At 42.0% G+C, this 25,429-nt stretch overlaps 1 protein-coding gene across 4 annotated transcripts in view; it reads right to left on the minus strand.

Annotated features, from left to right (window-relative positions):
* The window catches only part of LOC110515384 (raftlin), a 68,296-nt gene extending 48,728 nt beyond the window's left edge, over positions 1 to 19,568 (minus strand). For 2 of the 4 annotated variants that reach the window (XM_090229109.1, XM_021594312.3), the window contains exons 1-2: positions 19,272 to 19,568; positions 9,826 to 9,992 (exon numbers count right to left, since the gene is read on the minus strand). In XM_090229109.1, the coding sequence (XP_090085235.1) occupies positions 9,826 to 9,970 (145 nt within the window). In that variant the 5' untranslated portion in view covers positions 9,971 to 9,992; positions 19,272 to 19,568. Of the gene's footprint in view, positions 1 to 9,825; positions 9,997 to 19,271 lie in introns of all 4 variants that reach the window. The other 2 variants (XM_021594320.3, XM_021594305.3) reach the window with 1 other exon arrangement.
* Between the last annotated feature and the right edge of the window lie 5,861 nt (positions 19,569 to 25,429).

Genomic DNA, 25,429 nt, shown 5'->3' on the forward strand with positions numbered 1-25,429 from the left:
TCTGTGTTTCTGCACTGAACGTGGGTGGAAGGGGGTACCCACATTGATAATGACATGCAAACAGCCCTAGGTCCCCGGCATTCCTCTGGGATCACCAGTTTCAACATCTCACGTAGTGCCCTTCGTGCCTCCATAATTATTACGGAAGAGTACACAGGGTACGGAGAACCACCACCACAACTCAATACCTCAATATGCCTAGTTAAATAAATGGTCCAAAATGTTTGAAATAATAACCCAATGGAGTAGAACACCTCAGTACAGTAGTATTGAATCTACTGGTATACCTCAGGGCTCAGTACAAGCCCCATCTCAAAGGCTGTGAACTTGAATATGTTCGAGGATAAAATGTGGCAGCCACAAACTATCAATGAGGTGTCACATGTTTTTCAGCCTCTGATGGATAACATGTATTTTTTTCTTCCCCACCTACATACACCCCATAATGACAAAGTAAAATATGTTTTTAGAAATGCTTGCAAATGTACAGAAAATGAAATACAGAAATCTAACTTACATAAGTATACACCCCTGAGTGTGTATACGTATATGTTAGAATCACCTTTGGCAGCGATTACAGCTGTGAGTCTTTCTGGGTAATTCTAAAGATTGTTCAATATTTGCACATTATTCTTTAAACATGTCTTCAAGCTCTGACAAGTGGTTGAATGATCATTAATAGACAAACATTTATGTCTTGCCATATACTTACAGGCTTGAAACTTGGTAAGCTAGTCCAGTGTATATTTGGCTTATGTTTAAGGTTATTGACCTGCTGAAAGGTGCATTTGTCTCCCAGTGTCTGTTGGAAAGCAGACTAAACCAGGTTTTCCTACAGTTTCTTTTTATCCTAAAAAAAACTCTCTAGTCATTGCCGATGACAAGCATACCCATAACATGATGCAGCTACCACCATGCTTGAAAATATGAACAGTGCTACTCGATGATGTGTTTTGTTGGATTTGCCCCAAACATAACGATTTGTATTCAGAAATTGCCACATTTTTTTCAGTTTTACTTTAGTGTCTTATTCCAAACAGGATGAATGTTTTGGAATATTCTGTACAGGCTTCCTTCTTTACACTCTGTAATTTAGGTTAGTATTGTGGAGTAACTACAATGTTGTCTAACCCTACATCCTCAGTTTTCTCCTACCACAGCCATTCATTAAAACTAACTGTTTTAAAGTTACCATTGGCCTCATGGTGAAATCCCTGAGCGGTTTCCTTCCTCTCCAGCAACTGAGTTAAATGAGGCCGCTTGTGTTAAATGAGCAGGCTGGGTGTATTTGATACACTATTCAACGTCTGCTTTTTTTTTTTTATTACCCATCTACCAATAGGTGCCTTTCTTTGCGAGGCATTGGAAAACCTACTGGTCTTTGTGGTCTAATCTGTTTTTGAAATTCACTGCTCAACTGAGGGACCTTACAGATAATTGAATGTGTGGGGTACAGAAATTAAGTATTCAGGCATTCAAAAAGCATGTTAAACACTATTATTGCACACAGAGTGGAGTCCATGCAAGTTAATGTGACTTGTTAAGCTAATTTTACTCCTGAACTTATTTAGGCTTGCCATAACAAAGGGGTTGAATACTAATTGACTCAAGACATTTCAGCTTTTCATTTTTAAATAATTTGTGAAAATGTCTAAAAACATAATTCCACTATGAAATGATAGGGTGTTGTGTGTAAGCCAGTGACACACAATCTCAATGGAGTCCATTTTACATTCCGGCTATAACACAACACAGTGAAAAAAGTAAAGGGGTGTGAATACTTTTAGAAGGCACTAAGTGTTTTCACAACTGTATAGAGTGGATGATCCACTTCTATGTGCAGCCGGCACTGTAAAACACGTGTCTGCACCTGCACACACGGTGTGAATAATCTCATTCTCTTACATAGCAGTAATAAATAACTCTACTCCTCCTCATATTTTCCATAGAGATGCATTAGCCGTAACATAAGTTAGGCAGGCATATTTTTATTTAACCTTTATTTAAGTAGGCAAATCAGTTAAGAACAAATTCTTATTTTCAATGACGGCCTAGGAACAGTAGGTTAACAGCCTTGTTCAGGGGCAGAACGACAAGATGTTTACCTTGTCAGCTCTGGGATTCGATCTTGCAACGTTTCGGTCACTAGTCCAACGCTCTAACCTCTAGGTTACCTGCCGCCCCAGGCTGATTCCCCAGACTGAGTCTGAAGGCGCCAGTACGATACATCAAGAGATGCGATCCTAAATGAATAAACAGATACTGTATCGTCCACACCCTCTTCAGTAGTCATTAACTCCCATTGCAGAAAGCCTTTGACTCACACCTCAGTCTCCCAGCAGATGGGAGCTCCACCAGACAACAGGTGGTAGATCGTCATGGAAACCACACCCGGCACTATAATGATTGAACCCATGGAAACAATGCCTGGGACCTCGCTACCAACTCAGATGTATGAGTGAAATATGAGACAGATCTGCAATAATTACGGAATGTGTCTACGATCTTTATTATAATTAACTGCCTACAGTGCCTGCATAACACCCCCATCTTTTGTTGTAAATTACCAGTATAGATTGCTATAGACATATAGGATTATTATATATAATTGACGCTGTGATACCTACATACTTCACAAGCAATGTACTGAATTCTTGAAGGACAAGACCCATGTTCCCATGAGTTATGAAATAAGTAAAATGCAGGAGAATGACTGAAAAACATTTTAATATATTATTAAAGATAACATACAGACGACTGGTGCTACGTACGATAGACAGTTTACACAGGATGAGAGACAGACTCTCGGAGAAAGCACACACAACCAGTGTATGGTGGTGAGGTGGGCTCAAACCTTGACATGACTATTTAGAGAAGACCTTTTGTCAATACGATACTTCCCTTCTATGTGGTTTTCAGAGAACCCAGATAGCCCAACGGACTCGAATGAACCCCGTTTAGCAAACATTTTCCCAAGTATGTCGATCACTGAGGATAAGTCATTCGTGGGTAGGCTACACTATTCCGTTAATGATGGTGAGTCCTTTAGGTTTATTTGAGGGTTGATATATCCTCAGTGGAGTCTTGTGTTGGTTCTCACAGCAGAAATCTGAAGAGAAACCCCCCCCCATATCTATATCGATCTCATGAGAACTTCAAATATGCTTTTGAAATGTTAGACTATTCATAACACGCCAGCTCAGAGGAGTTCAAACAGCTCCAGAATGTCTGAAGCTCTACATTAGTGGTTAATGGGAGAGAATGGCTGTAGGATAAGCAGTAAGTAGCATGGCAGTCTCAAGCTGTGCATGTCAATTATTAAGCAACATTTTTTGAACGACAACTGGAATCCCACTAACTGAATGAGAATGAAGATGAATGAAAAACAACTGTGTTCAGCTCTGTCATTTAAGTGTGCACATGCATACACTCTCAGTACATTCTGTATCTTGTCATTCCAATTGAAAGCTTTCACAGAAAACCAATGTCTCATGAACCTTGTGATGGACCTTCAACCAAGACATTCTTTGAAAACAGAAATGTTCAAACCTAGCTTTCAGGAAGTGAGGTCAAGATTCTCCAGAATGAAGACACTTCCTGTGAACGGTGAGCAACAACCCAATGCCCTCTTTATAAAGTCCAAGAATAGCCATGAGAGGAAACAATTTATCCTCTTTTTACAGCAGACAAATATCTTTGTTCCTCATTTGGGTTGTGTGAAGGCTGGGGCAGAGGTGTTTGGTTAAATGTAGCTTGTTTACTCCTCTGCTAACTATGCCTAGATTGCATTTCAACACAATCAATACTGTCATATTGGATCAGAGCAACAGGGCAATAACACCTTATAAAGCTGTGAGGGGGCGTATAGGAGGTATTGTGTATCAGAGTAGCGGGAAGAGGATGGACGCTAATAAATGGGGTTGGTAAAAACAGGCACTCAAACACACACACACTCTTACAGTATCTATATATATATATATATATATATATATTTATATATACAGTGCCTTGCGAAAGTATTCGGCCCCCTTGAACTTTGCGACCTTTTGCCACATTTCAGGCTTCAAACAAAGATATAAAACTGTATTTTTTTGTGAAGAATCAACAACAAGTGGGACACAATCATGAAGTGGAACGACATTTATTGGATATTTCAAACTTTTTTAACAAATCAAAAACTGAAAAATTGGGCGTGCAAAATTATTCAGCCCCCTTAAGTTAATACTTTGTAGCGCCACCTTTTGCTGCGATTACAGCTGTAAGTCGCTTGGGGTATGTCTCTATCAGTTTTGCACATCGAGAGACTGAATTTTTTTCCCATTCCTCCTTGCAAAACAGCTCGAGCTCAGTGAGGTTGGATGGAGAGCATTTGTGAACAGCAGTTTTCAGTTCTTTCCACAGATTCTCGATTGGATTCAGGTCTGGACTTTGACTTGGCCATTCTAACACCTGGATATGTTTATTTTTGAACCATTCCATTGTAGATTTTGCTTTATGTTTTGGATCATTGTCTTGTTGGAAGACAAATCTCCGTCCCAGTCTCAGGTCTTTTGCAGACTCCATCAGGTTTTCTTCCAGAATGGTCCTGTATTTGGCTCCATCCATCTTCCCATCAATTTTAACCATCTCCCCTGTCCCTGCTGAAGAAAAGCAGGCCCAAACCATGATGCTGCCACCACCATGTTTGACAGTGGGGATGGTGTGTTCAGCTGTGTTGCTTTTACACCAAACATAACGTTTTGCATTGTTGCCAAAAAGTTCAATTTTGGTTTCATCTGACCAGAGCACCTTCTTCCACATGTTTGGTGTGTCTCCCAGGTGGCTTGTGGCAAACTTTAAACGACACTTTATATGGATATCTTTAAGAAATGTCTTTCTTCTTGCCACTCTTCCATAAAGGCCAGATTTGTGCAATATACGACTGATTGTTGTCCTATGGACAGAGTCTCCCACCTCAGCTGTAGATCTCTGCAGTTCATCCAGAGTGATCATGGGCCTCTTGGCTGCATCTCTGATCAGTCTTCTCCTTGTATGAGCTGAAAGTTTAGAAGGACGGCCAGGTCTTGGTAGATTTGCAGTGGTCTGATACTCCTTCCATTTCAATATTATTGCTTGCACAGTGCTCCTTGGAATGTTTAAAGCTTGGGAAATATTTTTGTATCCAAATCCGTCTTTAAACTTCTTCACAGCAGTATCTCGGACCTGCCTGGTGTGTTCCTTGTTCTTCATGATGCTCTCTGCGCTTATAACGGACCTCTGAGACTATCACAGTGCAGGTGCATTTATACGGAGACTTGATTACACACAGGTGGATTGTATTTATCATCATTAGTCATTTAGGTCAACATTGGATCATTCAGAGATCCACACTGAACTTCTGGAGAGAGTTTGCTGCACTGAAAGTAAAGGGGCTGAATAATTTTGCACGCCCAATTTTTCAGTTTTTGATTTGTTAAAAAAGTTTGAAATATCCAATAAATGTCGTTCCACTTCATGATTGTGTCCCACTTGTTGTTGATTCTTCACAAAAAAATAAATGTGACAAAAGGTCGCAAAGTTCAAGGGGGCCGAATACTTTCGCAAGGCACTGTATATATATATATACACATATATACACACACAAACACATAATGCACACAGATCCCACACTCAGAAATCCCCACACACCTCTAGAGAGAGAAAGAGAACTCTCCTGAAAACTAAATAAGACAGGTTAATATGTGGGCTGCCAGTAAAACCAAATCATGAACAGATTATTTGCCTCCACGAAGGAGAAGGAACATAATTGTATGTACACATATTTCACATAGCAAATGAGGTTCCGTTCACCACAGAAGACAGACCCTTAGACACAGGAAACAGTATTTGCAGAATAAGAAGAATTTCCTCCTGTAGAATCAAGGCTAATCTCAAACATATTGCCTCAGACATAGGCTCAGATATAGGATGTAGAGAGAGAGAGAGAGTGAGTGAAAGGGGGAGAGGAAGGAAATGTACAGAAATCTGCGTTTCCTGTTGATGAAAACGTTGTCAGCAGTTGCTCTTGTTTGAAGCCTAATGATTAGGAACCTGCTGAGTTTTACAATGTCAGACTTTTTAATGCTGCTCCAACACATTTTATTTGAAAAACAATAGGCTGGTATTCGACTGCTTGAGTGGTCCAAAGCAATAGTAAGGAACATTCAGCACTACATCTGTTGCTGTATGAACACCTGTACGAGAAACCTCAAAAGGTATTTACATGTGAAGTATTTACAGAATAGTTAAACTTACAGTTTATTCACTGAGTGTACAAAACATTATGAACACCTGCCCTTTCCATTACAGACTGACCAGGTGCAGGCTATGATCCCTTGTAATTTGTCATTTGTTAAATCCACATCAATCAGAGTAGATTAAGGGGAGGTGACAGGTTAAATAGGGATTGTAAAGCCTTGAGACAACTGAGACAAGGATTGTGTATGTGTGCCATTCAGAGATTGAATGGGCAAGACAAAATATTTAAGTGCCTACGAACGGGCTATGGTAGTAGGTGGCAGGCGCACCGGTTTGCGTCAAGAACTGCAACGCTGCTGGGTTTTTCATGCTCAACAGTTTCCTGTGTGTATCAAGATTGATCCACCACCCAAAGGACACCCAGCCAACTTGACACAACTGTGGGAAGCATATGCATCAACATGGGCCATCATCTCTGTGGAAAACTTTTGACACCTTGTAGAGTCCATGCCCCAATTCTGAGGACACAAGCGGGCTGCAACTTAATATTAGGAAGGTGTTCTTCATGTTTCGTACACTCGTATTTGGTTACCGAGATTGAACTTAGGAGCTGTCTGCCGCACAAAGCCATCCGTGGTTCATTGATTGAGTATGCTAATCCGACCATCGCTATCATCTACATTCACACTTTTAGGCAGATGTGCATTCTACATGTTCATGTCTTTGAATAGAAATGACCCATAATCATTAGACCTACAGGCTCATTCATTTGTCATACCTCTAATGTTACGGTTAGGGGGTATAAAAAGTCATCGGATCCTAGATCTGTGGTTGGTGTCAACTTCTACCCTAAGCATGTCTTTTCTGTTTCTACATTATAAACAATATGTTGAATGGAATCGAGCCATGCAAACACCTCACCCATGCAGTGGGAACATAATGGAAATCTAATGGAAAACCTGATGACCGTGAATTCCCTGCAACGTCGTTCCCCGAGAACCAACCGCGGTTCAATTCTCCCTCTCGGAGTGGTGAACTGGGATACATTCTGGCTCCCCGCATCCAGGGGTTAATCTCCACTACGGTGCTCAAAAATTCCACTGACCTCTCATTTCCGTGCTCCATATTCCTGCTTCCGATCAGAGCACAGGCGGAACGCCGCTGTTTCTACACGTCAGTCACGCGGAGCGGTGAGGAAAGCTTATATTAACAAGAGGACTTCAGGCTCTGGGGGTTTTGCATATAAATAATGTGTCTGGAGCCAAGATGAAGTCAAATGGTGCGTGCGTGCGTGTGTCTGTCAGCTGGATTTGATTTCAAGGACAAAATCTCTGTAGCTATATGCTGTCTACTGGAGACTAGCATAAGTGTGTTTTCAATTTTTCATCCTCTTGACATTTTAAATATTTGAAATCATAGTTTTGGAAATAAAATACGTGCCAAGCACTCCAAGAGCATTTCTCTGTGTGTAGGGTGAGCTGTCTTCTTTCCACACCGGTTAGCACAGCACTCAGTTTGTCCTTTCCCTATTGGGTCATGGTGTTAATATCAAATCATTCTTGCCTCTGTTTCAAAGCCATTTTCTGAGGTAAGTGAAAGGTAGCAGCATGGCCATGTTCGTGAATGTGTGCAATAAACTGACATAAAACCTGGGGTTATAGCTTGCTAGCTAAGGCTGCCTGGCATTTACAGTGGCAGTTCATTAAAAGCTCATGACACATTGCTCTTCATATCTTGGTCCGGTCTTTATGTGGTTCAACATGGCCCCCTATCATTTGGTCATTTATCTACGGGGCGCTTTCACATATCCCCTTATTATCCTGATTCTGGAGCATGTGGTACCCTGATCCGCGCTATAAAGCATGTGTGAAACCCAAAAGATCCTGGACCTGTGTGAGTAGCGAGACCAAGACCCAGAACCAGAGTACCAGATATTGTGACACGGCAGCGTGAGTTGTGTGGAACTTTTTTGCCCGTTGTAAACAAGCTAGCTCGCTAACATCATGTAAAATGTGCATCTTGCTAATCGCACCTTGAAACTGTTATTTTCAGGTCTTGTGAAAGCAAAACGTATTCTGTAGAATTCTCACAAAATGCTCCAGGACACCGAACCAGGGTACCAAATTTCATATGTGAAAACCCCCTAAAAGTGACTAGCAGTGCTATATGGTGCCTGTTTTAGAGATACATTGAGTTATGGACATGATTGGAAACAAATAAACACGAACATTTGTAATCTTCCTAATGTCCTAATTTTGTCCTCAATTCTCATAGTTATCTAAACAATTTGATTAGTTGAAAGTGTTTTGTTAGAGCCTGTTGCTGAAACCAAAACACTTTTTAGAACAAGAAAGTATGAACCTGAACAAATTGGAATAAACAGGCTAGTTAGTATATACAGCCATGAGAATGTATAGTGCACTTCTGTGGGCATATTAAATGTTGTGTATTTTCTAGGAAACAGCACTAACAGTGGCAGGAACTGTGGAACTACCTGTAGCCTAGTCAAATGCCTGGTACAATAGAATTACATACAGTAAGTTATCCCCCAACAGTTACCCTGGAAAACTGTTTCGATAATGTAAGGATTTTCAGACGGTCCCAAACACTACACAGACTCAATATAGTCCTAGGAGACATAAACAGGCACAGCTTTAAAAAAAAAAAAAGAGCGAGGCAGAGAACTGAGAAAGAGCGAGCGAGACAGACAGACAACAGTGGGAGAGAGCGAGAGCGCGGGAGAGACAGAAAGCGAGAGAGACGCACACATACAGCCCCAGACACCCAGATGGTGTATCTTAGTACCCATTCTCTCCCCGTCAAAGTGACTCGCTAATGGAGTCTAATAAACTGTCACAGCCGACGCACAGCACACTACATCTCCCAGCTTCTCCCGGCTCCAGAGGACTGCATCTCCCACCAGCCCACCATCATTCACACTGTTTGAACTGTAACTTCTCTTGACGGGAAATAAAGTGATGGCTATATTTATCCCCAGCTTCCATGGGCCCCGCCCCTGAGCCATGAGCAGAGCAGGTCTCAGGAAGCAACACCCACCTTGCATCTCATAAACACCTCAAATTGCAACAAGAAAGGCCTCTGTGGGCTGGGGGTGTGTGAGGAGGCGGGAGATGGAGTCTATTTATGGTGGAGGAATGTATTTCCATCTAACGATGTGAGAGGTGGAGAACATGTTCTGTGGTTGGAGTACCTGTTGTGTTTGTCAGTTTTATGTCTGGTACTGAACTTGAACAATATATCTTTTTTATTTAACCTTTATTTAAGTAGGCAAGTCAGTAAAGAACAAATTATTATTTATAATGACGGCCTAGGAATAGTGGGTTAACTGCCTTGTTCAGGGGCAAAACGACAGATTTTTACCTTGTCAGCTCGAGGATTCGATCTAGCAACCTTTCGGTTACTGGCCCAATGCTCTAACCACTAGGTTACCTGCCACCCCAAATAATATGATGGTTAAGGATATCTTCGGTGTGTAAAAAGAGAGTTGGAGAACATTATAATTTTGTATTCTTACTGTAACAGCGACTAATATATTCAAACGGCTTAGAAATAACCACTGAATTCTCTCTGAAATGTTACATGTCTTACCGTATTTCCCAACGAGGAAGTCGACGTATTGGTATGTGTAGGCCACGCCCACCTTGGTCTCCACCTGTGGTCTCTTCAGGGTGGAGTAGATCTTCCCTGGACTGCTCTCCTCTGATGGCTTCAGCTTCCTCAGTCCACAGCCCATCTCCCCAGAGTGTGTGTGGACCCTACCTAGGGAATAGATGGGGCCGAATGAGGTTCTGTAAGAATGTGTGTGTGTGTGTATAATAATAACAATAAAAATAATAATGAGGGTTCTTATATTTGTCCTATTTCACACATGTACAAGAGTTAATTAATACAGGTGTGAATTGGAAATGTGTTTTTTTGCATATCCTAATTCCCCCTGAGACACACTCGAAGAGTGGGGTCATGGCCAGGGTCTGCCATCAACTTGTTGGCTCAGATTTAAACTAGCAACCTTTTGGTTACTAGCCCAATGCTCTAACTGCTAGGCTACCTGACACCCGTGTGTGTGTGTGAAACCGGACACCAGCCCCCAAAGCATAAAACATGTCCAATTTAGGGAGAAATGGATTAATCTCTTGATGACAGAAACACACACACACACACACACACCCCTCCCCTCACGTACCCAAGGGAGTCTCAGAGGGAAAACCAATAAAGAAAAACATGCTGTATAAGTGGCTCCAAATAAATAAATAAATAAATAAGGGCATAAATGAGCTTGATTTTTCATGGGCTCCGGAGCCCTCTTTCCCTGGGGGACAAATTAACAGAGACAACCATGAAAGACTATGGAAAAGGGCCTCTAAAGAGCCTGTGCACCGGGCGTCACCGAAATGGCTTGTGACAGCGGTGCTGCATCTCCATTGGCTCAGGCTGGCACAGGTAATATCCCATTGTACTCTGCTGATTAAACCCGGGAGGGTGGGATGGTGGTCCAGGGGGGTCCACCGGCCCCCCAGCTGATGAGGAACGCACTTTATTATGTTCCCCTCTAATTATACCCCGTTCCGGGCTCCGCCAGCGTACTAATCCAAGAGGCCGTGGCGGAGATAGGAGGATGGGGAAGGTGGGGGGGGGGGGGGGGGGGTGAACCGGTGCTCTGTTAATGAGGTGAGCAGGAAGAATGAAAAGGTGAGAATCAATCAAGGGAAAAAGAGGAAATGGATGGCTGGTTGGAGATTGTTCGTTAGAGAGACGAGTTAGGTAATGCATGGCAAGTAGAGTCTGGAGAGATAGGCCACTGTAATTAGACCCTGTTGAATAGAAGTGACAAGAAGGGGGAGATGGCAGAGATTCAAAAGTGTTGCGGAAGACAGCGGCTCTCATGACAACACCCACATAGATATCCGTGTTTGTATTATGGAACGAAATGTGCATATCATCTATAATCTTAATGTCTCTTTTTGATCAATTTCATGAGTGTGCATAAAATGTATAATTTATAACAATACAAGCAATGGCTTTCAAGTCAATACAAGCAGCGGCATACTGCAGTTTTATAGACCATCTCATACTTTTCTACAGATTTTGCAATGAGGCTGAGAGAATTTATTATTTTCTAAGCAAATGTCCTGCTATTCTACACATTTTTGCCATGAGTCAGAGAATTTAGCAGTTTTACAGCTTATTTCCTGTCATTCTAAACAAATAATTCATGGCTTATGACCTGCCTTGCGGGGGCTGCAGGGCATGTAGTACGCCAGTGAATACAAGGAAGGCTTGCAGGATCTGATGTTTTGTACTTTTGTAAATATGTTTCAAAAAATATGTTTTAAAATTGGTTTTAAATGTTGAAAATAGAGCTCGGTGAGTCATCTCTGGGAATTGTGTAATTTTTCCACTGAGTCTTTAAACTGGGGCTCATGCCTCAGTTCTCAAATCAAAAGCACACATTTCAAAGCCAAAATAAACAAAAAAACAGATCTTCCATTTCCCAAAAAGTGTTAAATTTCTCCTAAACAGCCCCCAAGGACTGAACTCTAAAGCAACTCGGCTCAATGACATCAAGTTTTTCTGTCATCAAAGAAAATAGGCAAATACTACAGTAAAATATCCACCGTTTTTAATATTCTCTCTTTCACCTCAGATGTGCTCTGCTCTGTTTAAGTTCCAGTGAACTCCGGAGAGAGGCTCCGCGATGTAGTGTACAGGAGAGGCAGAAGTCTGAACAAAAAGAGAGAAAAACAATGGGCTGAACATTTTAGAAAAACGGAGGGGCTCTTATTTGTATAGCTCCTGGAGAACGGGGGGGTGGGGGGGGCGAGGCGAGGCCGAGTATTTTTAGAGTTGACAGCGGAAGTGTGAGCTGTTTATGATTTTCAGAGTGACTGTTTTCCCTCTCAAACTTCTCCTCAGAGTCGAGGTGCATGTTCTGAGCACGCTGTCTGAGCTCTGCCTCCACGGGCCGCTTTGGTTCTGCTTTTTAGACTGACAGCGAGGGAGTTTGGGTTACACCAACAGTCTAAACAAAGGCTCGATATTGTCAGAAAAACAGAAAGGCATTGATTCTTTGCTGAATTTGTAACGATCGGTTGTACTTCTATAGGACAGATATATACTGAACAAAATATAAACGTAACCTGCAACAATTTCAACGATTTTACAGTTCATGTAAGGAAATCAGTCAACTGAAATAAATGAATTAGGCCCTAAGCTATGGATTTCACATGACTGGGAATACATACGCATCTGTTGGTCACAGATACCTTAATAAAAAAGATTGGCGTGAATCAGAAAATCAGAAAACCAGTCATTACATTATTATTTCATACAGCTCTTCTCCTTGGCATAGAGTTGATCAGGCTGTTGATTGTGGTCTGGAACTGGAACACGCTGTGGTAGACGTGGATCCAGAGCATCCCAAACATGCTCAATGGGTGACATGTCTGGTGAGTATGCAGGCCATGAAAGAACTGGGGTGATGGCGGCAGATATATGGCACGACAATGGGCCTCGGGATCTTGTCACAGTACCTCTGTGCATTCAAATTGCCATCGATAAAATGCAATTGGGTTTATTGTCCGTAACTTATGCCTGCCCATACCATGACCCCACCTCCATCATTGGACACTCTGATCACAATGTTGACATCAGCAAACATCGCTGGCTCACACCACGACATACACGCTACTGTCTGCCAACTGCCCGGTACAGTTGAAACCGGGATTCATCCGCAAAGAGCACACTTCTCCAGCATGCCAGTGGCTATCGATGGTGAGGAGTTGCCCACTGTATTCAGGTCAAGACCCTGGTGAGGAAGACGTGCACGCAGTTGAGCTTCCCTGAGATGGTTTCTGACAGTTTGAGCAGAAATTATTTGGTTATGCAAAACAACAGTTTCATCAGCTGTCCAGGTGGCTGGTCTCAGATCATGCATTGTAGGTTAACGTCTTGTAAGTAAACATTGCACAGTAAGGTCTACACCAGGGTCCAGTCCTCGAGGGCCTGATTTGTGTCACAGTTTTGCCCCAGGCCCACCTAACACAACTGACTCCAGTAATCACCTAATCATGATCTTCAGTTTTGAATGCAATTTGATTAATCAGGTGTGTTTGCTTGGGATGGAGAAAAAGTGTGACACGAATCAGGCCCCCGAGGACTGGAGTTTCCCACCCCTGATCTACACTTTCGGCGCATGTGACAAATAAAAGCCGGATGTGGACGTCCTGGGCTGGCATGGTTACACGTGGTCTGCAGTTGTGAGGCCGGTTGGACGTACTGCCAAATTCTATAAAACGACATTGAGGCGGCTTATGGAAGAGAAATGAACATTAAATTATCTGGCAACAGCTCTGGTTGACATTCCTGCAGTCAGCAAGCCAATTGCACACTCCCTCAAAACTTGAGACATCTGTGGCATTGTGTTGTGTGACAAAACTGGACATTTTAGAGTGGCCTTTTATTGTCCCCAGCACAAGGTGCACCTGTGTAATGATCATGCTGTTTGATCAGCTTCTTGATATGCCACACCTGTCAGGTGGATGGATTATCTTAGCAAAGGATAAACACTCACTAACAGGGAAATAATCATTTTTGCGTATGGAACATTTGTAGGATATTTCAGCTCATGAAACATGGGACCAACACTTTACATGTTGCATTTATATTTTTGTTCAGTGTAGAAGGTCACGTTTGTTAGCCATGAACCTGTTTGGTTTCTAAACTGACCAATTTTGTACCTCCTACCCAACTCCAGCCTCACAAGATACTTTTCACATACACATGGATGTTGTATTGTAAATATGTGATAGTGGAGTACTAGCCTGAGGGGAACACACTAAATATATTGGGTAAAGTGTTATGAAATTAAATTTTTTTAACTGTCTTAATGGTGCTGGACCCCAGGAAGAGCAGCTGGTGCCAAGAAAGCAGCTAATGTGGATCCTTAATAAATATAAAATTCAATAGTTAATTAAACATCCTTCAAAACCACCAACTTCTCCACAGTTACTTAGCACAGGATTTATGTTCTATCTTACATGAGCTAATAATGTACGATGATTCTGTAAAAAAGTATTTGGTTGGATATTGCCAAATATGGGCAACAAAATAACAAGAGTGATGATTCATTGTCTTTCCATAATGCTATCTAATAATACAATAATGTGTCTTCTTGGAAGTGTCATATAAAGATACAAATCTTGAGAACAAAGCTCAACTTGTTGTGAAAATATCTCTATGGACAAGAAAGGATTAGAGCAGTGGTCACCAACCGGTTGATCGGATTCTAAGTTGATCACCAAACATTTCTGTAAAAAACCCAACTCTAAAGCCTTGTGTTCCTATTTTCTACGTGTGTTTTGCGCTGTTGCTGGTAGGCGCACAATGATTCAGCAGCCCTAGTGCCGGGAAGTCTGAAGGTAGAAATCAAGTGCACCTATAGGCCTATCACTGACCAATCAGATAGCTCAGATAACCGCGTCTGCACAGTTTCCTCGAGCCATAGACTGTAAAAAGAAGCCTCGAACAAGCAGCAAAGTTGGTACTCTGACAGTTCAAAACCAACAAATACAGCCAAGAGCTGCTGTTTTATAAGTAAGTTCATGTTTATTCAGCAATGTCAGAACTTTGTTCAACACTTTTGTCAAATGCGCATTCTCCCTACTTCCACTCATGCTACAACCAACTGCAGCTGCAATGAATGAGTATAATGTTGGAAAAGGGTTCCAATCAGCTTGTGTTGTTATTATTAGCGGCTTGTAGTTTTTAAGCCAGAGGAATATTTCACTTTCTCTGGTCATAGGAATAACATGAATTGGAGCGTGAGGCAAAAACAATGCAGTGTGACTTGAGTTTTTTGCCATCAGCTGGAAGACTGTCTCCTTTTCTCAGTGGAGGAATGGAGGGCAGAGGTCGATGAGTCGGGTGAGAGGCAGCCTCACCGCTGCTCCTTCCTTCTCAGACTGACCACGAGTCCAGTAATATAACAAATATATTTAAAAAATAAACAAATGATCATGCTCACTTTGCTGTGCCTCACAAGTAACACAACAAATGACCAGTGTGATCATATACCTCATTTTAAATATCATTCCAAAATGGTCTGAGAAGAACAACCTTGGCAGGGGAATTCAAGCATAGCCAATATGCAGTGACAATGTATTGGGCTTATAGCTTACTGCACAAACCTCAAGGTGTCTCTTCTGTGTTTGTTCGCATGTGGCAAGCTTATGCACATTCACTCTGCCAAAACACTACACAGTTACAGTCACTCATCCTTCTAAATAACTTGAACTAGTCTAATCAGGTCTTGTGTCTTGAAGTCGCCTAGGCTAGCTAGTGCTATCTAACTTCTTTCGCCAATTAGCTTCAGCTGTCTGGTGTGCAACTGTGGCAAAGTTGACATTGGACAGCCTAGCTCTGGGGCTAGTTAGGAACTGTCAATAACTTACGCAATGCAAATGGCCAATATTTTAATGTTGCACATATTTTAGTTCTCATTAAATGCTTTCAATTTTTGTATTTCTAAAATGTATAGTTGGTTTAAGGTTTTAAGTAATTTTAAAATCTGGTGCTATTGACATTTAAAAATATTGTCCCTTGTACAGTAAATTGGGTAATTTACTATTGGTCCCTAACTAGCCCCATAGGGATATCGAACGTCAAACCAAATTGACCATGGGCATTACGATCAGATCACATGCAGCTGTGCCCCGAAATGATGATTACTTGGGTGCTGCCAGCTGTGAGCAGGATTGAAATAAATCCAACCCAAAGTAAATTGACAGTACCCTTCATTCCGTGACGTACCAATTTTTTCCCTATCATCTCACAAATCTCTGTTTTGGACGAGACTGACTTTACAACCAAAATTATCCTATTTACACTTTGTAGTCAATTTTCACAATCAAATAAATGTTTGACTCCCATCGATGCCACATTGGCTGTTTTCAAGTTGCTTTTCAGGGGCAGTCGCTCTTTAAAACACATACATTGCCCCAGTCTCTGCCCCTGACTTCTGCCTGTGTCGATCACATTAAATCCGATTACCCCGGTTCTTCAAATGTGACAAATAAAGCAGTTGTGCACAAGGCGCAGTTTCCTGGCAGCTGTTGTGTTGTCCACTCAGGAGGGAGAGTGCTCTCAGGGGCCCAGAGAAGGGACATTCCCTGTTTAGACTTCCTCCCTCCCTTCCTTCCTTGGCTCCTCACCTGGGCAGGACAGTGACAAGGAGGATAGGAGCAAGGGGCCCAACAGAGGAAAAACAGAGGTGGGCTGGGATTTAGGTGGTGTTGGTGACCATACTACAACAACAAAAACAATTAGACCAGTGTTAATATTACATAGCTTGAAAGCCCTGTAGTTAAGATGAAAACAATGACCATAACGCATTCCCAAACACTGGGCCTTCTCTGAAAACTGGAATAGGTTTTTTGAAAACCCACAGCAAGACAGTTTATTATATTCAATTGAAATCTCCAAGGACAAGACATAATGACACACATAAAGAAAGAGCCTTGCTGAAAGATGAGGGGAGATAAGTGCTGGTAAAAACAGAGCGTAGTAAACAAGTGTCTGCTTGAGCCTCTCCAGTGCTTCAAGGCTGAGTGTCCTGGCTGGCCCGGTGGTTGGTTCTCTCTAAGCCATCCCTCTATCGTCTCAAGGCCTGGGCACAGCCGGCTACATATGCTGCACTCAGACACACATGTACTGTAGGGAGCTATTGCCATGGGAACCAGCCCCTTTAGAACTACTTCCCCTCTCAGGAGAATAATAGACACCAATATCTCTATTTTCCTCTCTCCAAGGGCTAAGATCTCATCTCTGCCTTCTCCCTTCTCTTTCTCTCACTGCCTGTAAAGGTCTTCTCTCTAATTTCCTCCCAGTCTCTGACTTTCAGTTCTGTATTTTGCATTTGCTTTGTTTGACAGTCATTATCTTGATAAAAATATGTATAATCTGATCTATTCACACTGGGCTTTATACAATACTCTGAACTCAACACATTTCTAAATCTATCATGGATAAACATAGCAAATGGATGAGTCAGATCATGGCCTAAGTGAATGGCACACAGCAAGAAGGAAAATAATCACACGAAAGAGAAAAAGCCAGTTGATAATAGAAACATGAATTACTTTGTCATATTATGTTTCCCAAAACATAGGGATAAAGATTTCAAGGAACGTCTCATTGGTTTTCATGCAAACTTGCTGGAGGCAGGCCATTTTTTATTACGGCCAACTGAAGCCAAGTTTTGCTTTTCAGATACAGTATCGACAAGTCCTTGAAAATTACTTGATCAATACTGATGCAATTCTTGACCACCCAGTCAATTTTCCTTTGACAAATACAGTATCAAAGGGGGAGTTTTCTTCCTTGCTTAGCCTCTACAAAACAAGTGAATATTAGATACCACCATGTTTTCCTTCCAGCAAAGGGACTTCTCTTAATATCCATTCTTAGTCATTTAAGGCTATGCCAAAGGCTTGAATAAATTGGTCTCTTCAAAAGCCCATCCCTAAAGAAAGAAAAAGGAACAATCTTTGCCACAGATCATGTACCCAAGCATTTCAAAGGACATAGATGTGATGCTTATGCAAGAGTATAATCCACTTAGACTGTCATCGCTGTCAGGAGAAGTGCAAAGAATTACCCATCAGCCAAGCTGTTTATCCAAAGGCCTAAAATACGGTGGGTAGGTACTTGTAGGGAGGGACATAGGGATAAATACAGTATGTGTGGGATTGTGTGTGTAGAATCTTTCAATATGGAAATATTATTTCAGTCATTCTCAGTTTTGGTTCTTGTTTAAACTATGTTTCATTGGAAGATAGAACTAGGTTCAAGTACTTTACTGTAAAATGCAGGAAACTTGTAGACTAGTGGTCAATTTTTTTCCTTTTCCCTCTGTGAATGTTTGCACTGTACATGCTGTGGAGAGTAGAACATCAATTAAAGTTTAAATCAAGCAAGACTCGCCAATTCAAATTCAACTCAGTACCAGAGAAATCTCTACACCCTGGTCCGGTAGCAAACATGTGGGAACTGGATTCAAATGGAAGTTTGAACGTCAACGCAGCTGGACGACTGACGTCAATTTTCAGAAAATCTGTCAACATGAACAACTTTATGAAACGCACAATAGTGAGTTCCTAGTTATAGTTGGCCAGTTATATTTGGGTTGTGGCTAGTCTGTGATGCAATCATTTGTGGGTTCCTGGTGAAAAGTATTTCCATCTGTGTGTGTGTGTGTGTGCTAGCTCGTGACCCAGCAACAATAAAGGGTTAACAGCCCAGCACTCACAACCCACCAGCTGGAAATGATTAACAGTTCACTTAAACAGCACTCACAGAACTCTCTCTCTTCCTGTCTGTGTGCATTCATGTCTGTGTGCATTCCTCTCTCTTGCCCTCTTCTCCTTTCTCCCAACCTCTTATGCCTTCTCACATCCTTCAACTCTCTACTTTGTCCCTCCCTCTTACTTTCTCTCACACTGGAAAAAACACACAGACACTCTCTCTCTCTCTGCAGTAGAGGCTATGGTTAAATCCTGTTTGTGAAGCACATCTTGAAATACCATCAGGGTTCAGTGATTGGAGCCAGGTAGACATTTTTGGCATTCTCACCCCTCTGGTTCCACACGTGTGACTTCAAACCAACCAGCTCATTGATCTGCATGATTACTGCTCTGAGCATGAGCGGGTGTTTATGTGTGTGTACACATGTGTGTATGGGAGGAGTGTGGGTTGGTGATCAGGAGTTTCTTGTAAGGCATTGCACACAAGCCAAACTTGTGGCTTGCGGCATCCCTTGACTGATACATGCGTCCTCATTAATCTGCCTCTGAACGGTTGTTACGCTATAAACAACTAGAACACTAAGTTGTCTGACTTCTGTCCAAGGAGTTGTACAGTCTGTCTTTATCAGTGTTTTTTCCTATAGGCTACATATTTATTTTCTCAAGCCTTGAGAAATAAGGATGTAGACTAGTGGTAAACACATGCAAGTTAAAGTAGAAATACGAGGGATTTACCTGATCAGAAGCTGTTGACTACAGGATTTGGAAAGTTCACTGTTGAGATCAAGAGAAAGCCACTGGAACGGCTCCTCCAACAATCACACACATTCTACTGACAGCAGAACAGCACAGCGCAACAGTCCACGCTCAGATCCTCTGCGATTCTTCACTCAGGTCCTGCCGATACAGCTCGAACGGAGGCTTTCGGTCAAATGAGGGAAAAAAGACAGTGAGAAGAATCAAATCTGGATGGGATCAGTAGCTCCGCCAGCTTGTTCTATCCTCGCTAGAGGCTCACTAGCTAACCGTGCGCAGCAAACACTTTGAGCGCGTGCGTTTAAGTCATGCTCAAAGTATGCCTCGGCTATGTTCTGCAAGCTCAGGGAAACCACATCCTGTCACATATCAACCTCCCTCTCTCTCTCTTGTGATTGTCTGAAGCGACGGAGCGCTCTGACCCAACCTCTGTTCGGCGCAGCCCCTCCGCCCCTCTATCTTTCCCTCTCACTCTCTTTCACTCACTCAAGGCTTCTCCGGGAGCCGCACCAGTTCCAGTCGACTGACTGAAGAATCCATCTGAGGATGAGGCTGGGGGAAAGAGGGAGGGTGAGAGGGAAGGAGGGAGAGGTGGGAAATGCCAGGGAGAGAGCGAAATGAAGAGAGGTGAGGAAGCAAGAATGGGTGTACAAGGAGTAAAAGTGGAAGAAAAGACAGGATGGATAATAAAAATTGTAATTTCAAAGAGAGATATAATATATTATACATACTAGTATATTCCTTGAGAATTTGGTGGGGTTGACTATGGGTAGGGTACAAGGTGTGAGGATGTTTTGGTGGGTAAGTTGTGTCAGCACTTCTATGGTGACTATACATACCTAATACGGCCCTGTCGAGGCCCCCTATAGCTGCATATGCATTATTCACACCAGTCTGTGAGAGGGACCACCGCTCTGGAGATAGGTGACTGACACAGAAACCCACGATGTTCACAGTACCGAACATTGAACGCAAAACAACACGGGAAGGTGATTGCAACGTAACATGGAAGTCATTCTTCATGCAGTGGTGGAAAACCTACCCGATTGTCAAACTTGAGTAAAAGTAAAGATAATTTAATATAAAAAAGTGAGTCACCCAGTAAAATATTACTTTGGTAAAAGTTTAAAAGTATTTGGTTTTTATACTTAAGTATCAACATCAAATGTAATTGCTAAAATATACTTAAGTATCAAAAGTAAAAGGATAAATAATTTCAAATTCCTTATATTAAGCAAACCAGATGGTACAATGTGTTTTTTAAATGTACGGATAGCCAGATACTCAACAAAAACACTTACTTTGCAAACGAAGCGTTTGTGTTCAGTGAGTCCGCCAGATCATAGGCAGTAGAGATGACCAGGTGTGTTCTCTTAATAACTGTGTGAATTTGACAATTTTCCTGTCCTGTTAAGCATTCAAAATATTACTTTTAGGTGCCAGGGAAAATGTATGGAGTAAAAAGTACATCATATTCTTTAGGAATGTAGTGAAGTAAAAATAAAAGTTGTCCAAAATATAAGTAGTAAGGTACAGATACCCCCAAAACGACTTAAGTAGTACTTTAAAGCATATTTACTTAATTATGTACTTTCCCACTGTGCAGGTGGATGGGCCAGATCAATTATGGGAGGTCAGCATTGGGTCTGCTGTGGACATTTATTTTTTATTTAACCTTTATTTAACCAGGTGGGCTAGTTGAGAACAAGTTCTCATTTGCAACTGCGACCTGGCCAAGATAAAGCAAAGCAGTTTGACACATACAACAACACAGAGTTACACATGGAATAAACAAACATACAATCAATAATACAGTAGGAAAATCTATATACAGTGAGTGCAAATGAGGTAGGATAAGAGAGGTAAGGCAATAAATAGGCCACGGTGGCAAAGTAATAACAATATAGCTATTAAACACTGGAATGGTAAGATGTGCAGAGGATGAATGTGTGTAACAGTATAACTTTAGTCCGTCCCCTTGCCCATACCCGGGCTCAAACCAGGGACCCTTTGCACACATCAGAAACAGTCACCCACGAAGCATCGTTACCCATCGCTCCACAAAAGCCGCGGCCCTTGCAGAGCAAGGGGAACCACTACTTCAAGGTCTCAGAGCAAGTGACGTCACCGATTGAAACGCTATTTAGCGCAAACACCGCTAACTAGCTAGCCATTTCACATCTGTTACATGTGCAAGTTGAGATACTGGGGTGCAAAGGAGCAAGATAAATAAATAAATAAATACAGTATGGGGATGAGGTAGGTTGGATGGGCTATTTACAGATGAGCTATGTACAGGTGCAGTGATCTGTGAGCTGCTCTGACAGCTGGTGCTTAAAGCTAGTGAGGGAGATAGGAATCTCCAGCTTCAGAGATTTTTGCAGTTCGTTCCAGTCATTGGCAGCAGAGAACTGGAAGGAGAGGCAGCCAAAGGAAGAATTGGCTTTGGGGGTGACCAGTGAGATATACCTGCTGGAGCGCGTGCGGGGATGCTGCTATGGTGACCAGTGAGCTGAGATAAGGCGGGGCTTTACCTAGCAAAGACTTATAGATGACCTGGAGCCAGTGGGTTTGGCGACGAGTATGAAGCGAGGGCCAGCCAACGAGAGCATACAGGTTGCAGTGGTGGGTAGTATATGGGGCTTTGGTGGCAAAACGGATGGCACTGTGATAGACTGCATCCAATTTGTTGATTAGAGTGTTGGAGGCTATTTTGTAAATGACATCGCCGAAGTCGAGGATTGGTAGGATGGTCAGTTTTGCGAGGGTATGTTTGGCAATATGAGTGAAGGATGCTTTGTTGCGAAATAGGAAGCCGATTCTAAATTTCGTTTTGGATTGGAGATGTTTAATGTGAGTCTGGAAGGAGAGTTTACAGTCTAACCAGACACCTAGGTATTTGTAGTTGTCCACATATTCTAAGTCAGAACCGTCCAGAGTAGTGATGCTGGACGGGCGGGCAGGTGTGGGGTCTTGCATCATTGAGGAATCTATTCTCTCCTGGAGCAGCAAAAACATTGCTGGACAGTTCAGATATTGCCACCAGAATTAGCTACACACTGTTGTCTGAGTATTTTGTGTCTGAGTATTTCAGATGGACCCAATGCTTTTCCAATGGGAGTCATCAGTTAACAAATGAGATGGTCCACCTTTTGATGGCGGCAAATCGTCTGAAAATAGTTGTCTTGAGTTGTACTTTTGATGGACAATGATGTACGTCATATACGATTCCATCCGTATTTGTGCGTCTCAGGCCTAATTGCTGAAATAAAGGACCAGAGGCGATGTCATTGCCCCGGAGAAGTCAGTAGAAAAGGGGAGCTTACATTGAAGGCAGAAATCACAAGGACTCTCACGTTTATCGCAAGTGAGTCATCACATTTGAGCTGACAAATTGGCTGAGAAGCATTCCTTTGTCCAACTAGATGACAAATCGGAGTGCAAATAAAGTTGAGTTTGGCATTCAATATTCTGCTCTAAAATGTATTTTGCATTACTCATTGGAAATGTTATCAAAAAACATATGTATTTTCCTTGCTGTGCAGATGATAGCCTCATGATGCTCTTGGTCATAACAAGCTTATGAACATGTCAGAACTATCTCAATTGTTGTTAAAAATGACTTGTGTTACTTTTGATCATGGCCTGATATTTGAAAACCGCATGAAAAGCATATCCATGAGCATACTTCCATCCCAAGGAACATTTCTAGAAATACTGTACATTACATACAGTTGAAGTCAGAAGTTTACATACACCTTAGCCAAATACATTTAAACTCAGTTTTTCACAATTCCTGACATTTAATCCTAGTTAAAATTCCCCGTCTTAGGTCAGTCAGGATCACCACTTTATTTTAAGAATGTGAAATGTCAGAATAATAGTAGATAATTATTTATTTCAGCTTAATTTCTTTCATCACATTCCCAGTGGGTCAGAAGTTTACATACTAATTGGGTGTATTTGGTAGCATTGCCTTTAAATTGTTTAACTTTGGTCAAACGTTTCGGGTAGCCTTCCACAAACTTCCCACAATAAGTTGGGTAAATTTTGGCCCATTCCTCCTGACAGAGCTGGTGTAATTGAATCAGGTTTGTAGGCCTCCTTGCTCGCACACGCTTTTTCAGTTCTGCCCACTAATTTTCTATAGGATTGAGGTCAGGGCTTTGTGATGGCCACCCCAATACCTTGACTTCGTTGTCCTTAAGCCATTTTGCCACAACTTTGGAAGTATACTTGTGGTCATTGTCCATTTGGAAGACCCATTTGCGACCAAGCTTTAACATCCTGACTGATGTCTTGAAATGTTGCTTCAATGTATCCACATAATTTTCCATCCTCATGATGCCATCTAATTTGTGGAGTGCACCAGTCCCGCCTGCAGCAAAGCACCCCCACAACATGATACTGCCACCCCCGTGCTTCACGGTTGGGATGGTGTTCTATGGCTTACAAGCCTCCCCCTTTTTCCTCCAACCATAACGATGGTCATTATGGCCAAACAGTTCTATTTTAGTTTCAAGAGGACATTTGTCCAAACAGTACGATCTTTGTCCCCATGTGCAGTTGCAAACCGTAGTCTGGCTTTTTCATGGCGGTTTTGGAGCAGTGTCTTCTTCCTTGCTGAACGGCCTTTGAGGTTATGCCAATATAGGACTCGTTTTACTGTGGATATAGATACTTTTTTACCCGTGTCCTCCAGTATCTTCACAAGGTCCTTTGCTGTTGTTCTGGGATTGATTTGCATTTTTCGCACCAAAGTATGTTTATCTCTAGAAGACAGAAGGCATCTCCTTCCTGAGCTGTATGATGGCTGCGTGGTCCCATGGTGTTTATACTGGCATACTATTGTTTGTACAGATGAACGTGGTACCTTTAGGCTTTTGGAAATTGCTCCCAATGATGAACCAGACTTGTGGAGGTCCACAATTTTTTTTCTGAGGTCTTGGCTGATTTCTTTTGATTTTCCCATGATGTCAAGCAAAGAGGCACTGAGTTTGAAGGTAGGCCTTTAAATACATCCACAGGTACTTGGGGATGTATTTCAAGGCTGTTTAAAGGCACAGCCAAATTAGTGTATGTAAACTTTTGACCCACTGGAATTGAGATACAGTGAATAATAAGTTAAATAATCTGTCTGTAAACAATTGTTGGAAAAATTACTGTGTCCTAACCGACATGCCAAAACTATAGTTTGTTAAAAATACATTTGTGGAGTGGTTGAAAAACGAGTTTTAATGACTCCAACCTAAGCGTATGCAAACTTGCGACTTCAACTGTACATCTCACAGCATTTCTGGACAAAAATGATCATACAACATCACAGTTATGCTTAGAACATTGTGAGAGCTTCTGAAAGCATTATCAGGAAAGCCATTCTGCAATTGAAAGAATCCTGGCCTCAGCCCATTTCTTTGAACAATAGGGCAACCGGTTGATCATTTTTGAGACTATAGTTGTATGCTCAAAACAGGGCACTTTCATCCAAGGGCATACACTTCTCCCAGTGGTGTTGGGCCTCAGTCAGAAGGCAACCATTTCTCCGGGCCACAAATTAATGATGCCTCTCTGTTGAAAGCTTGAGATTCTCTCTTCTACTACACAACAGGAGCCTTATTAGAGTTCAAACTTAGCCCCTGAAAGCAAGAATAGGAGCTGCAAACACACATCATGTTCTGGGCTACACGCATCCAATTTAATATGTCATATTTAGCATTGAAGTACATTTTACAGGCAAAGGTGACATTGGATGAAAAACTGTTCCAGGAGTAGTACTCTGCCCTTGGAGAAGATTTCAAGCACCACGTAATACGCAACACTGATGGTAAAGGTTAGGTAGCTGTTTTCCCCCTTGTTATAAGTCACAACTGAAATCAAAAGCAGCCAGTCTGCCAGAATAGCTCCTTTACTGAAGCCTGAAGAACAGTAATGATCTTCCACAGTGTAGTTGCCACGGTGTTAAGTTTTGGGCAATCAGTTCATAATCTGTCAAAAATAATAATGTTGAGAACAAAGGACATTTGCATGATGTCATCAGAGTGAATGCTTGGGTGGTGTTATTATGTTAATACTTGACTGTAACCCTACTGGCATTTTCCCACTGATACAAGCCCAGAAACCATTCAAATGGGATAGCA

This window comes from Oncorhynchus mykiss, chromosome 3 (assembly GCF_057628025.1).
Source record: "Oncorhynchus mykiss isolate SJ-2025 chromosome 3, ASM5762802v1, whole genome shotgun sequence".
NCBI classification, from domain to species: Eukaryota; Metazoa; Chordata; class Actinopteri; order Salmoniformes; family Salmonidae; genus Oncorhynchus; species Oncorhynchus mykiss.